This window comes from Amphiura filiformis, chromosome 6 (genome assembly GCF_039555335.1).
Source record: "Amphiura filiformis chromosome 6, Afil_fr2py, whole genome shotgun sequence".
NCBI lineage: Eukaryota > Metazoa > Echinodermata > Ophiuroidea > Amphilepidida > Amphiuridae > Amphiura > Amphiura filiformis.
In genome coordinates this window covers 67,930,497-67,946,085 of record NC_092633.1, presented here as the reverse complement: position 1 = coordinate 67,946,085, position 15,589 = coordinate 67,930,497, and the positions used below count along the sequence as shown (strand labels likewise).

The 15,589-nt window shown below is 37.3% G+C and overlaps 1 protein-coding gene and 2 long non-coding RNA genes across 3 annotated transcripts; 2 read left to right on the top strand and 1 right to left on the bottom strand.

The window, feature by feature from the left end:
* Positions 1-5,061: 5,061 nt before the first annotated feature.
* LOC140154322 (arylacetamide deacetylase-like) lies at positions 5,062-8,445 on the top strand. Its single transcript, XM_072176894.1, has 3 exons — positions 5,062-5,349; positions 6,036-6,102; positions 7,520-8,445. Exons 1-3 carry the CDS (start codon positions 5,124-5,126, stop codon positions 8,328-8,330), a joined length of 1,104 nt encoding a protein of 367 aa, XP_072032995.1. The 5' UTR covers positions 5,062-5,123; the 3' UTR covers positions 8,331-8,445.
* A 1,399-nt stretch (positions 8,446-9,844) lies between these two features.
* LOC140155903 (uncharacterized) lies at positions 9,845-12,235 on the top strand. The gene is made up of 3 exons (XR_011859440.1): positions 9,845-10,300; positions 10,845-11,019; positions 11,432-12,235. It is a non-coding gene; the product is annotated as an uncharacterized lncRNA (long non-coding RNA).
* A 511-nt stretch (positions 12,236-12,746) lies between these two features.
* Positions 12,747-15,065, bottom strand: LOC140155902 (uncharacterized). Its single transcript, XR_011859439.1, has 2 exons — positions 14,927-15,065; positions 12,747-13,827 (listed from the first exon to the last, which is right to left on the bottom strand). It is a non-coding gene; the product is annotated as an uncharacterized lncRNA (long non-coding RNA).
* Between the last annotated feature and the right edge of the window lie 524 nt (positions 15,066-15,589).

Sequence of the window (15,589 nt, the reverse complement as noted above, 5' to 3'; positions counted from 1 at the left end):
ATTTATTTCAATCCACATTCACCGTACTCCCTCTGTTTGTTAGCTTCCCAGTTTATCGGGCCTTCGCGAATAAACTGGTAGATTCCAAAATCAGAATCGTTCAGTATTAAAGTGAGCCATTATTCAAGATATGTTGCATTCAATAACATAAGTATACTTACTTTTACTGTCACTAATTATATAAACTCTTTATGACTATTATACTATTAATTATAATACAGGCTGAGTCAAAAAGAAGTAAACTCATGTTTGAGGGGTTGCAACTCGAGATCTGCAAGGAACCTGCTAAAAATAAAAATACCACTGGAAAGAGCAAATTCTACACGTCTAAATAAAAAAGAATTGTTGCAATTGCTCACAGCAAACTTAAGTTATACTCATTTGAATACAACCCCCCATTTTTGTAGCTGCACACGACTGATTGATTTTCATCCATTTCAATTTCGACGAATCAGCAAAGTGGTAACAGGATTTATTCTTGAAAAGAAGGAAATTGGAGACGAAAAAGACGCCGAACTTCAGTGGACTCTTAGTTTCATGTAGCTTCGTCGACAGAAACGTGCGCTCCCGTGCGGTAAATTGTGGTGCCATGTTGTCATTTGACCCGTTTTATTATAATATAGTGCAATGAGGTAAAATTCATAATGAAAAGAGCTCTTTAAGGGGTGGGGTATGAACGTTTGGACATTTATTGTGGAACATTAGAGCACATCAGACATATCGAATTGCCTTCTGAATACGAAGAATGGCCTTCGATATCAAATAATTTTGATTTTTGAAATTCGCAATGTAATACACATTTTATGGCAAATGATTAAAATTGATATTTTGATATTTAACAGTACTCGAAGTAAACTTTATAAATCTGATGATTTATATTTAAAGTGTATGTAGGTGGGATGAAAAGCCGACGATCAATTGAACATTTTGACCTTTCGTATTGAAGATATGGATTTTTTCCCAAAACACAAAAAAAATTAGGTCTTTTTGGGAACAAAATCCATATCTTCAATATGAAAGGTCAAAATTTTCAATTGATCGTCGGCTTTTCCTCCCAGCTATATACACTTTAAGAATATATCATTAGATTTATCATATTTACTTCGAGGACTGCTATATATCAAAAATGTGAAAAATATCAAATTTTAATAATTTGTCATAAAATTTGTATTATATCGTGAATTTCTAAAAATGAAAATTATTTGATATCAGAAAGACATTCTCCGTATTCAGAATGCAATTCGATATGTCTGATGTGCTCTCATGTCCTACAAAAAAAACTGTCGAAACGCTCAAAACGCTCATTCCAGATCCCTTAACATGTAGGAATTATTGATCGAAACCACACCTCCCACAGAACTTTATTTGCATTTGAATATCGCGCCTTACCAATCAATATAATAGGTATGCCCCTACTTCGGAAGTGAAACCGTGTGCAGCTACAAAAATGGGTGGTTGTATTCAAATGAGTATAACTTGAGTTTGCTCTGAGCAATTGCAACAATTCTTTTTTTTATTTAGATGTGTAGAATTTGCTCTTTCCAGTGGTATTTTCATTTTTAGCATAATCCTTACAGATCTCAAGTTACAGCCCCTCAAACATGAGTTTACATTAACAATATTATATTGAATAATATTAATAATAACATATATTTATTTAAATGAAAATTCGACTATGGCATAGTCTATATAGGTGACGAAGTCTTCGTCATGTTCCTTGATTATTCGAAGGCATTTGATCATGTTGATTCAATCAGCCACTTCAAACTGTTTGCTGCAATGAAAGAAATGGGCTTCCCAGTATATCTTGTTTCTCTGCTACAATCCTTTAATGTAAACCAGAGAGGAAAGATCAGATGGAATGGTGAAAACGCAGATGAGTTCAGTATGACCAAAGATATAAGACAGGGCTGCATTGCGTCACCACATCCTTTCATGGCATACACAGAGAAAGTGATTAGGGATGCTGTGGATAACTGTGGCGTCAAAGTAGGAGGCATACAAATCTCAAACCTCCGATATGCAGATGACACCGCTGTCCTTAAGACATCAGTAGAGGGCATAGAAAGATTGACAACAGCGATATATGTAACGGGCAAAGACGCGAATTTCAAGCTCAATGTGAAGAAAACACAACTTCTTGCTGCAGAAGCAGAAGGAAAAGAGTACAACAGCATACCTAATGGCGCTATGGGCTCCCTTGACATAACTGGAATTTTAGACACAAACTAAAAGTGCCCTTCCATAAAAAATTCTCACCAGCAATAAAGGGCACAATTTACCCCAAGGCAAAGGAGCCCATGTGCGCCATTAGGCGAAGGTTTACTTTACGGTAATAGATGGAGAAGAAGTTGAACAGGTCAATCACTTCAAATACGCGTATCTGGGCTCGGTGAAAACATCCAATGCAAATTACACTGCAGACATAGCCAGGATTGGAATGGACAAAGAAAGAATGATTGAACTTCGGAATCTATAGAATGATCGACACCTTGTAACAGAACTGAACTGAAAATGAAACTTGTCAATATACCGGTAGAGAGTGTACTCCTGTAAGGAGGGCTGGACTGTGACTAAAGCAGATGAGAACCGGGTGCTGGCTGCTGAAATGTGGTTCTGGAGAAGAATACTAAACATCCGTTTGGAAGGAGAAACGACTTGAGGAACTTGGTGTGGAGGAGACTGCTGCTTGGAGAGTTGGTGACAAGAAAATTAACGTACCTTGACCACATACTCAGAGGAAGTGGCAGTGCACTAACACTCCAGATAATAGAAAGAAAGGTTGAAGGGAAAGTGAAGAGAGAACGGCAGAAGAAACAATGGTTTGACAACATCAACGAATGGACAGGAATGAACCTAGTGCAAGCCAATCGTCTAGCTCAGAACAGAACAGACTCAAGAGACATAAGAGAGGACAAATAAACCTCTGGAACAAGGCAACTGCGCCAGAGCCAAACCGTTAGTTGAGGAAGCGGTTGCATCTTTGAAGAAGTGAAATAAGTTGATCATAATTGCTGACAAAAGTGACGCAGGTTAGTAAATAAGACATAAATAAATATTGTTTTATGTTTTGACCACAGTATAATCACCTCTGTCCAATTATTTAATGTCGGAGAAGTTGGAAAAACTGGTTAAGTCGAGATTAAAGGGGACATGACTCAATTCGTGGTGCTTTCTTGTAAGTGTTACTTTTTCTTATGAATTTTGTTTTAATATGGCCCAGCAAAGAGTCAGCGCTAAGGCGCGACATATCTAGTGGCTGGTTCCAGTATTGGTTCTGATCTTGTCAGTGGCCTACAATACAAATGTAGATATAATGCTGGGTATTTAGCAAATTAATACAACAACAAGATGAGGATATGATCCAAAGCAAACACACAGCTGCTTCAATTGCAGAAAAACTGGACACTGGAGGAGAGGTTGTGCACAACAATGTCAAGGGTTCAACGCCACGAAGGCAGATAACGCTTGTACCACCAACAACTGGCAGATAAGATTAAGTTTGATGACTGGAGAGCAGCAGTGTCGTTTTTAGAGAAAGGCGATTTCTTGTTATTTTTAGTTTGATCCCTGATACCACCACATCGAAATATATCCTGATCATATCTTATATAGTTTTGCATGGACAATTATTGGTAGCTGTAAGAAATATTACTCATTTCTAGTACTTCCCTTTGGGCTGTCAACAGCTCCATGTATTTTTCACAGTTTACTGCGTATGAGAAGCACTTTGAAATAAATTGCAATGATTCAATTATTGCAGTTGCACCCAGAGGTACATTCCATAAAAACACTGTCAAATTATGTGTACCTGCGTCTGTGAGAAGAAGTATGAGAGAGGGATACCTCGCCCAACAAAGTGCTGATGAAATACCCAAACCGTGTTAGTTTACTTGCAGCAGGATACTAGCTGATACTGAATAACAGTATAATACACTATTATGTTTGCATCACAAGATTTGGACATTGGGGGGGGGGGGATTGCCGAAATTAAGACCCATATTAAAGATTTTTGGTTACGATAGGTCCATATTTTTACCGATTTTATAGTAATGTTGTAGTACCAAATTTTGAAACGTTATTTGAGCTTCGTTTGTGGAAAAAAGTTTAAAAATGAGTCATAAGGATTTTTCTTCAAAACATAAACCTTTGTCTAAGGATTTCTCGTATAAAACTACCCGTACCCATTCAAGCCCGTATGCCCGCCTTTTTATGTTACTATCCTGTTGTGTTTGCATGCGGTAAAGTCATTTATCAGTCATATTTTTAAAATTTAGAATCAAGAGAATGGATTATGGTACACCATTATAATTTCATAAAAACTAGGAGCATTTTAAAACCAACCGTGATCAATATATTTTCCAATCATTCGTATAAAGTTAGGTGGCGTTTCATTTACTGGAGGTAATCATTTTAAAATCAACCGTGATCAATATATTTTCCAATCATTCATATAAAGTTAGGTGGTGTTTCATTTACTAGAGGTAATCATAAAAGGTCATCATTTATTTTGACTAAAGTTACAGATTAAAGGTCGGGTTTGTGACTCTTGCAAATTTACGTTAAGTTGTTCAATTTTTAAGAACGGGTATTGAAACGAAAGACAACTGATTTGACACCCCGAGATTTGCCATGAATTGCAAAATTGTATTACCGATATTGGTGGGATTGGTTGCCGTATATATAGGGTACCAGTTTGTTAGCTTACCGGTACCAGAAGGTCTTCCAGAGCCATGGAGGCAGCGTGGTTTTATCATGGTGTGGCAGGTGAGGAGGTCTAAAATTTAGACCTATTGGACTTAATTTCTCTTGGAGGGCTCAGCTTAACATTGCTTAACGCATTGCGGGGGTAGGAATGCTATATGACTGCTGTTAAACTGCATTAACATAACGGTGCGCGTTGTGGGTGGTTGTTGGTGGTATTTGGAGGGAGGGGGTGGTAGCCGGCGGGTGTCAGGAATGGGGTGGAGGGGGGTGTGTCTGTGGGTGTGTGAGTGGAACGCTTGTTTTGTCTATCCAACCTGGGACATAGCCTATATTGGAACAAATAAAACATGTAATCGCCCAAAATTCGGCCTGCCCATTTACATAATTAATAAGCCTATGTCCTTATCGGGTTTTTTATGCAGCAAATATGGAACGCTGGATTGCTTGAGTCACATTATTCTCAGTGGATACTGAAAGGAACACCATTGGACTTCCATTCATCACGTGTAATTACAGACATGACGTTTGACGGGGTACCGGTTCGCATCTATGCTCCTCCATCTTGGAAACAAGACGACCAGTCAGAGCCAGTACCTGCTCTTGTTTTTCTACACGGCGGTGGATGGATAGTAGGAAGCATTGGTAAGTACATAGCAGGCCTACTTCTTCCTCTTTAACTTAATTATCGGGCTTATATTTCTTCTTTTTTTTTTGTTCTGTGTAAAAATTATCATTGGCGCGTTGCTACAGAGAATAGAGATATTTGATCTGTTTCCAAAGGGTAATGCTGGAGCCGCAAACTAATGGAGCGGGTCAGCAGGATAGCTTGGAATTTGGAGTGCCGACAAATTATATTTGAAACGTTGTGACGCCCGGTCCCAAAAGGCTGACTGCGCAACTGCTGGGTGGGACACAAATTATCGATCAAGCCCCTAAGTGCGGATCATTCAAAGAGAGGACGCATGTTTATAAACGTATGTACAAGTATAAAAGTGTGTCTGTTCCGGCATTCAAAGCGAGGACAAGAGTGAGTTTCACACATTCAAAGTGAGGATATTTTTCACAGCGAGGACATCTCTGAATAGCACATACAAAGAGAGGAAATCGGCCATATCTCCCCTATACCCCTACAGAAAGAGTGTCATCCAGTGCACCTATTTACAAAGCGAGGACTGGGATTTTGTCCTCGCTATGCCCAAATGTCCTCACTTTGAATATAGGAAACTATATCTTGTCCTCGCTTTGAATGACTTGGCGAACGCAAACTGAACACACCCATAAACAATATACTTCTGACCATAATTGATCACCGATGATTTCCTCAACAGATATGTATAATTTTGCCTTGAACGACATTGCAACCAAACTGGACCATGTCTTGATAGTATCAGTAGGGTAAGCATTTAAAAATGATATACTTAAATGTTGCGACCGTGTTCATGATGTCCTCTGATGGGACGAATTACTAAGAGTGAATTAAAACGTCAAGTTGTTAGTTCAAAGGGGCGCGAATAATGTAAGACTTCGGGGCGGTCAAAAGGTTCGTAGAACATGGCATGCTATTTTATTGCACGGTAATAAATTTTAACAATGTACAGTTGCTGAAAATAGTGACGAAGTCCTTGATATTCAACAGCGAGTTGAAGGATGGAATGAGCATCCTTGAATATCATCCAGGGTCCAAAAGACTTGCTGACGTCACCACTAATGATATACGTGCTAGAGGGGGGAAAGACTTCTCACATGGGGACAGACAGGGCCCCTGTCACAGGGGAGAAGCTGCCCCTTGCACCCCCTGAATAATGAATAAAGAACCAAACAAGACAGTTGAGATAGCCATCAAATATAACAATTCTGATGAAATAGTTTTCAACATAAATCCATTAACATTTGAGTATACCAGGGTGTCTTCTAGTTGGGGGTCCCAGGACCTTCATGCAATAATCAGTTCCACTCCCTTAGAATGAGGACCGAGACAAGTTTCATCTATATGTCTAAATGTGATAAGACATACATTAATCACTGGAATCATGGGTTCATTCAGTGGAAACACCTGGATTCCCCACCCCTAAGAAGATCGTCACTCGGTCACCATAGGTCGAGGTCTTCATTGGTGTTTTCTGAGATTCAAGAAGAGTATTGATGACAGATCATTTGCCAAATGAAAGTGCAATTAAAGGCATATATCATACACTTTTGATAGCAAAATTGAGGCAAGCTATCAAGTGAAGAAGGTTGGTGGTAGGAATGGGACTGTTCTTGGATTGTGACCTGTACACTATTCTCAGTTTGTTTTTGTTTGTTTTATTTCTTCTTTAACCTGGGACACTCAATCAGTTGAAAACACAATAATCATCTGTTCTTCCTTGAGGCCCAGGGAAGTTGCCATTCACTGTCAGATAACTAAAGCAACCATATTGTGGTTCAGACATGGCCTCCAGTTGGCGAAACCCACTTTAGAATTTAAGTCCTACTTTCATAATATCAGGTTTGCTGGTGATCAATGCTGGTTAGACTTCACTGAAGAGTGGCTCATGGATCAATCGGAAGACTTCCATTTTGTTGACATAGAAGGTTTCAAGAAAAATTGAGACGGGTACATTAAGGTATGCAGTGACGATGTTCAAGAGTGAGATAGAAGAATTTGGATAGTACTCTTCCAAGTACCTTAATCTACGAACTTATTGACCCCCCCTCGTATCAACTGTAATATTTCTTTATAATTCATGATCATGAAATAAACTATACGCTGGAAACGAACGGTTAACATAGTTAAGACATGTTTCTTCTTTTCTATTTTACTCTATAACAGGTACCGTCTAGCCCCTGTTCATCCATTTCCAGCTGCAATTGACGACTGCACCACAGCAACTACTTGGCTTCTAAGTCACACAGAAGAATACAACGTGGACCCAAAGCGCATTGGGATATTCGGCGACAGTGCTGGTGGTAATTTAGCAGCGGCTGTTTCACAAAGACTAACTTTTGACTCGCAATACTCTCATCTTCCCAAGCTCAGACTACAGGCTTTAATTTATCCAGCGCTGCAAGCTGTAGATTTTGAAACGCCATCTTATCAACAGAATGGCCATTACCAAGCATTAATTTTAACTAAACCACTTATGGTTATGTGCTGGGGTCTGTATCTCAATGGCATCAAAGAAGTGAATTTCGCTGCAGCTGCCTCCACCAACAATCACACTTCGCCATATGCAAAGAAGTTATTGGCAAAACAAGATATTGTGTCCCACGATATTATCCCAGAAAACATAAGATCGGGAGAATACGTTCCACCTACATCTAACGATTTTGGCAACACGACCCTCTATGATTCCATCAAAGATACTCTCTTAAATCCAGACTTTGCTCCCTTGATGAGAACTGACTTGAAAGGTTTACCAGAAGCGTATATCATCGCTTGTAATTTTGATGTCTTACGCGATGATAGCATTTTCTATAGCAACAGGCTTGAAAAGGCTGGAGTCAAAGTTACCTTGAAGTATTATGAAGGTGGAGTTCATGGAAGTTTGACCGAACAACATGATGGATTATTTGAACTGGAAGCAGCAAGGAGGATGCGACATGATTTGGTCACTTATTTGAATCAAACTTTACTAAGCTAATAAAAATGCCATATTTAAAAGGAAAAGTCGGCCTCACTAATTTCATGTTAAAAATCTTTTGATCTTATTTTAATGGTCGACTCTATGTCTCCTTTCAAGTGTTTTCTGCATTTAATGAGGGAAATATTTTGGAAGAAATATCTGATTATTGTTACAATTTGTTCAGACGAATTCTGACTCTATGCCTTTTATAAATTTGCAACTGGTTGGAAGTACATGTGTTTGTTGAGACTTGTTATTTGACCATTGTTGGGGCATGGTAAAAAATAAAAAAAACCTTAAATACAATGTTCTAAATGATACAATATCTATACAAAATATTATACACATTTCAGATATTCAGATAGCTCTGACATGGTTTGACACAATGGATCGAGTTTTATGAAGATATATACCGCCAACGGTTTACTACTGTTGTTAAGATTTTATACATAAAATAAATTATAATAGAAAGAATAGAAAGAAGTGCAGAATACAAGATATATTCTACATGATATTCTATACACATTGGGATAAAACTCTTTGGATCTGCGTAAATTAGATAAAGTTGTTAAATCGAAAGATTATTATTTTACAGTTTGATTGCATAAGTAGTCCGTGAAATTGTGTTAACAAAATGAAAGTGTTGAAGGGTAGACTAGGTATTGTTGGTCGAAGCTGCAAAAAAACCCGATTTTCATTATCTAAATCAATATATTATTGAAAAATAACACTTGGATGATTTGCAAAAGTTCATTCTACAAATCATATGCTTTGAAATGTTACTTGATTCATTGTTATTTAATGAGTTATGTACGTTTTACAAAAGTGTTGTTGTTTCAGCCCTTACAACATAACTCAAGAACCACAGGACCTACAAACGTATATCTGTGATACTTGAATTCTTCTATACACACTTGCTATGAAATGATCAATGCAATTTTTGCCAAAGCTCACTAACATTCGCAAGATTTATTGTTGTTAATGAGTTATGTACGTTTTACAAAAGTGTTGTTGTTTCAGCCCTCTAGCTCTTTACAACGTAACTATTATGAATGGGTTATAATTTGTACAATTTGGTACTATAGATATGGGTCGGGTTTTTTAGCCACTAGCGGCAAACCTGTACTCCATTTTGGATCAAGTAGGGCCTACCCCTGCTGGGTAACATGGCTTTATTTCTAAATGCGGTCTCGATAAAATACCTGCAATCAATCGAATATTTGTTTAGATGGTCATTGCACCGGACAAACCACTTTCAAGTATCATGTATGCCGCCTGGTCCCTACTCACAGAGCGATCGTAAAAAGTGGTGCACGCCCTTGGCTAAGTTCACCAAGCCAAGCATGCTGGAGTCTCACATTTCATAAACACAACAAAGGTCACTTCACCTCTGTGTGAAATTGTATTTGTAACTTGCACTTCGTGTATTGAAGTGCTATTAATCACAAACTGAAAATAAAACTAAATAACAATTTTATGCATATTACCATCATGCTATTACCTGAATGATATATATCTATTTATTAAAATGATTTTATGATGTAATAATTGTTTAAAATTAGGGGGGTTTAATCTCTAAAATCAATTGCCAGCTTGGCTATAATTAATGTTCATCAACTACACGGGGAACTAACTTGTTTTGTTTACAAAAAGATATATGGCTGCGTACATGGGCGATCGAGATTTCCTGGTTGGTGATGAATTTAGAAGAATATTTGGATGCTTTTATGGAAGATGATGAAGAAGAAATTGAAGATTATAGTGTAGAAGATGTTGTAGAGAGCACAGAAGCTATTGTTTGTTCGTGTGGAAAGCCTGCAATTCAACGCACGGCCAAATGCAGCATGGTTCACTAGTACTAGTAGGCTACTACACGTGTGGAACTGACATGACTGAAATGCACGGTGCATGTGATGGAGAGAATACGGCTATACTATCGATGCTCAAATTGCCTAATGCAACTGTTGTGAATTTATGACACTTTTTAGGTAAATAAAAATATTTCTTTGTTCTTATAAATCTGTGTAAAACTTAACACCATCACTTTTTTGTGCATGGAAAAAATATCCAAATAATTTAAATATTCACCACTTAAAAAAATTTGGTTTCAATTCAAAATGCACAAGAAAACAAATAAACAGAAAACATTCAGCAGTACCGCCAAATCAATTGTATTCAGCTGAGAGTGAACGCTCATGGTTTCATAGTTTACAACTTCACATGCCATTGCACTGGCATCGTGATGTATTAAAACAAATGATTCTGAGACGTGCAAAATACGAAATTAGATTGGAATGACTCAGACTTCTGCATTTCTGTTTTACATACATCGGGTGGTTCATCGTAAGTACCATATTTTAAGCTTACAAGCTCTTTGCAAAGTATGCATACCCTGGGTCATGCAATGGTAAGCAGATATAACTGACCATGTTGGTGCCATACATTGTAGACAAACTGAATGAGTTGACGTTTTAAAATGTGTATTCACCCAGCAAAATTTTATTCATAAATGTATTTTATTTTATTTTGCAGATACAGATGAAGAAATGCCCAATCAACTAGCCTTGAATTCCATTTCCCAGCCCCCTTGTCCAAGCAGACATACCCAATAAGCCAGTACTTGTAAGGCCAAATGTGGCTTCCCAACTCCCTGGCCCTGGTCAGCCTCAGACAAAATCATCAGAGAACACTTCAAGAAAACAAAAAGGTAAGCCAATGTGGTTTATTTATTTTTTTATTTGCATTAAATGTTTTTATTGCCAGGACAAACCCTTTGCCCTATGAGATTTTAATTTTCCTTCATGAAATGTTCAGGTTATTTTACCACAAAATCGAATCTTCAATCATGATCATACTTTTGCAACGAAACTGGGGAAAAATCGTGACATAAAGTCATATTTTCAATGTTTTTGTATGCAACTATGTTAAGTGTGCTTCATACATTATATCTGGAGCAATTTGTAAACCATAAATATGTTACTAGTTGCATAATTGTACAACATGACCGAAGGCTTGTTCATTATACTTCACTGCATGAACAAACCATGATAATATATTAACATGTTCCGGTACCAAGCTTCTTTTGATTTTTTATACTTATTTGTCTCACCTTATTACAGGTCCTGCTACCAGACCGTTGTTGTACACAGAAGACCATGCCAAGCAAGACTGTACAAAACTAATACTTGATGCTCTTCAACAATGATTCTTCTTCCATGACTTTGATTTAAGCCATGATTTAATCAAATGGGGAAAATTAGAAAATGGGGTTAACCTGTATTTTAAACTGGCATTATAATGAATGGGGTGCATAGAAATGGACAATTTGGGGAAAATAAACAAAGATACGTTTGTGACATTGTTCTTTCTCTTTCAAACTTCTTTTGACCAAATCCTCGAGTTTAACAACGAAATTATATTGAAGTAAAAAAACTGATTGGTTGGTCATCATGGGAACATGACTGTTCAGCACTATTTTCTCAAAATGTGTTCATTTTAATTTTTTCACAGTAATTATGATGTCATAATTAGAATCAATGTTTTACTTGCATTTTAAGAACATATACTGTAAAAGTGGAAATTTGTGCGTGCAATTAAATTTTCACACTTTGCCAATTTTGATCCGATTCCCTTGTTTTTAAATTTGCGATTTCAAGTTTCCTTACATAACCTAAACACAAAAAGAATATTCACACATTGTTATATTTGCAGTAGCAGCTTGGAACATGAAAAGTGCAAAAATAAATATAGTGCGAAAATGTCCACTTTTACAGTATTATAAGTAAGTTTTAATTACCTTTTATAAAGGAAGTGATCAGCAATCACTGAGAAGTGAGAATCTTTATTTGAGAGCCGTTATTTATGTTTAAAAAATAATTCTCAAGCGTTATGTAACATGGTTGGGAAACAAAGTCATACTGACCGTAAAACAGCCGCTCTCAACACGAGATATTTAAAATTCCCGGCACCAAAATCAACTGGTATAATGATGTCACAGTATTACAAAAATGGTTAAGGGGGTACTACACCCCTCGATAAATTTGGGTGTCTATTTTTGCATTTTTCTCTAAACTAATTACACAGTGGTAACAAAAGTTATGTATATTATAGGGGCAAGGAATCCAATTACTACACTGGAATTTCCGCTTGTCTTGAGTCACTGAAATTTCAGTGTAGTAATTGGATATCTTGCCCCAATAATATACATAAGTTTTGTTACCAGTGTATAATTATTTTTTGAGAAAAATGCAAAAATAGTCACAAAATTACCATATGGGTGTAGTACCCCCTTAACCATGATGACATTGCACCAGACGATTTTAGCACCCATGAATTTTAAATAAATCGCATGTTTAGAAGACGACCGTTTTTATGATCAGCTCTGATGACAGACACTTACAATGTATAATAAACAAACTTGCTTCACTATTGAAACACTGTGTCTTTGAAATGATTTTATTCTGTGTGCATGAATGTAATAATTAAACCATAAAAGTTGGTGAAGAGTCCATACTGTCTCTCCTTGTCATTTTCATTCAGTCAAGAGGCAAATATATGCCAAGTCACAATTTTCAAACATGCTTGAATAGTTCTTGATGGGGGTGCACCGCTAAGTCCGACACGCTGTTAGTCCAACTACACAAATTCCTAAATACTTAGAGGTGCGTCAGTCTGAAAGTGGAAACACTGTGCTAGTCCAGAAAAAAAAGCATGCGCTAGTCCGAATATGAAAACCACTGCAACAGTCTGACACGGCGCTAGTCCGAATCTGAAAACACTTTTTCAGTCCGACACGCCGCAGTCCGAATCAGAAATACACTGCGCTAGTCAGAATCTGGAAAACACTTCTTCAGTCGACACTGTGCTAGTCCGAAACTGAAAACTATAGCGCTAGTCGAAAACTTAAAACCACAGTGCTAATCCGAATCTGAAAAAAACTAGCGAATCTGAAAGACAAATTCTGATTCGGAAAAGCGCAGTGTTTTTCAAATTAGGACTAGCACAATGGTTTTCACTTTCGGACTAGCGCAATGTTTTTTTGATTCAGACTAGCGTTGTGTCGGGCTGACAGTGTATTTTAGAGTCGGACTAGCAGCGTTTCGGACTAGTGCAGTGCATTTCGGATTTGGACTAGCGGCGTGTCTGACTAACACCCTGTACCCCTTGAGGATATAGATGCATCATAATTTGTTCCAAATACTCCCAAGAAACCATCTTACAGGGTGTTAATTTAAGGATTCTCCTCTCCAAATATGAATGGTCTAATTATTGAGCAGAGATCCCAGACCTTCTATACTATACTGCCTTGCACAATGGTGTCGTCAGCCATCAGGCTCATCATATTGGTGGTAATCGTATCCTTGTCGACAAGATGAAGATGACAACACAAACAGAAATTAATATCTGGGTGCAAATATCTAATAGTCAAGCTCATATCGTCAGTCTCCAAGCATGTTTACAATAAGCTCAGCCTCACAGTAGATGCAGGTGACACATAAGTCCACGAAGGAATATACTGTAAATAAACAAATAGAAACAGACTATGATTAAAGTACGGAAAAACAGTGGCATGATTAAAGTGTTCTACAAAAAAGAAAAATAGAAAAAAAATATAGAGCCTACAGCATGCGCATATTGGGGGGGGCTTTGAAGCATAAAAGCAGGAGGCGGTCAAAATGAAGGGGCTACGGAAGAAGAAGGGGCAGCAAAAGAAGGGCGGCAAAAAGAATTAGTAAAGAAAAATGGGCGGATAAAATTTGAGAAAGTATAAAAAAAGTGGAAATTTTTTTTTGTTTTGTTTTGTTTTGCTCTTCACTTTTTCAAACCACCGAAAATTAATTGGGTCAACTTTTTCGGGTTGTTGAGGAAGGGGCGGCAAAATTGAATTTTGCCTAATTAATACATTTAAAAAGATTTAAATAACCAAAGATACTCCATGCAATTGAGTATTCTGCAATAGGAGTCAAAGATCTTTTAGAAAAAAAACCACACAGAAAACTTCATTTGAAAAATCTGACAAAGTATTCTCCATACCACGTCAGTTTTTTTAAACAAATCCCATCATAAGTTATTATTAAATTCATTTATATTTTCATTCCAAAGACTGAGTGATTGCATTGGTGTGGTGATGATCACAAATTGTCATGATGTAAATTGTAATAAACCTAATTTGTCTTTTCTGGGGCTCCGCCGAGCATAATTTTACTGACGATTTAACTTGTTCAATGAAATAAAGAACAACAAAAGAACAAAATCTACAAAAAATAAACAAATAAACAAGCAAATAAATAAATATTTGTATCATGACATTAAGCTTACCAATATGTTACTGCAGAACAATGTCATGATTGTTGAATTCGTCTACCCATTTCACTCCCAATACAGAGTATTAAGTCCATAAAATCACAGAGATTCGTGAAAATCTCTAAATTTAGCCAAAAAGTAGTCTTACAAAAACTCGTTCGGTAAATTCAGGCGATTTCGGGCGATCAAAAAACATTTTAATTGATATTTGTATACAAAACGATGTTTACTGTGTTGTTTTTCTTCTGCCCAAACCCGGCCAAAGTGTCAAAATCTTGTTTTCTAAAGAACCAGATTGAATAAGTACTTACCAATATGAAATCCAGTTATTGCTCCACACAAATATTCATAAAATACCGAAAGAATGGTCGAAATCCGTCAAATTTTCGCCAAAATATTCCTATTTTCGTCAGGGATCTTCCATAGCCATCAGCTGTGTTTACATTCACGGGCAGAATCTATATTTAGAGCATTGGTCATGTTGATAGTTGACACGTAACCAAAATATTTTCTCCAGTGATGGAAAATATCCAGTCAGCCGGTATTGGACAGGCAACACTGTCGGCGTACATGATACTCTGCCAAAGGATTGCAGCATGCTGTGAATACAGCAGGAAAAGCCATTAAATCCTTTGCCAGTAATTGCCGCTAATACAGCGTTATATAATAATGATCATAACAATTTGGCTGTGCAATATCCATGGCTGGTCATTCCGTCTGGAGGCACTGATGAGTCCTTCTGGGACGTTAGCGAAGCTTTAATATACCATATCAAAACGTTTTAGCTGTGAGAGACCCTTTGCACACTGCGACTTATTACTTCTTTCCAACACTGCTTATAGGGATCACAAGGTCAAACCCAATCTCTGTGTATGGCTCTATGCATTCTCAGATTACCATCCTTAACCTTTGGTGAAATCTCAGCATACCAACCGTGTCACTGCACGCACTGTATACAGATTGCGGAGAGACCA

Bases quoted from the DNA above. Each gene is read 5' to 3' on its own strand.
- LOC140154322 (XM_072176894.1), top strand. From the start codon at position 5,124: ATGCAGCAAATATGGAACGCTGGATTGCTTGAGTCACATTATTCTCAG. The intron at 5,350-6,035 runs GTAAGTACATAG...TTTCCTCAACAG, and splicing joins ATGGATAGTAGGAAGCATTG to ATATGTATAATTTTGCCTTG. The intron at 6,103-7,519 runs GTAAGCATTTAA...ACTCTATAACAG, and splicing joins GTCTTGATAGTATCAGTAGG to GTACCGTCTAGCCCCTGTTC.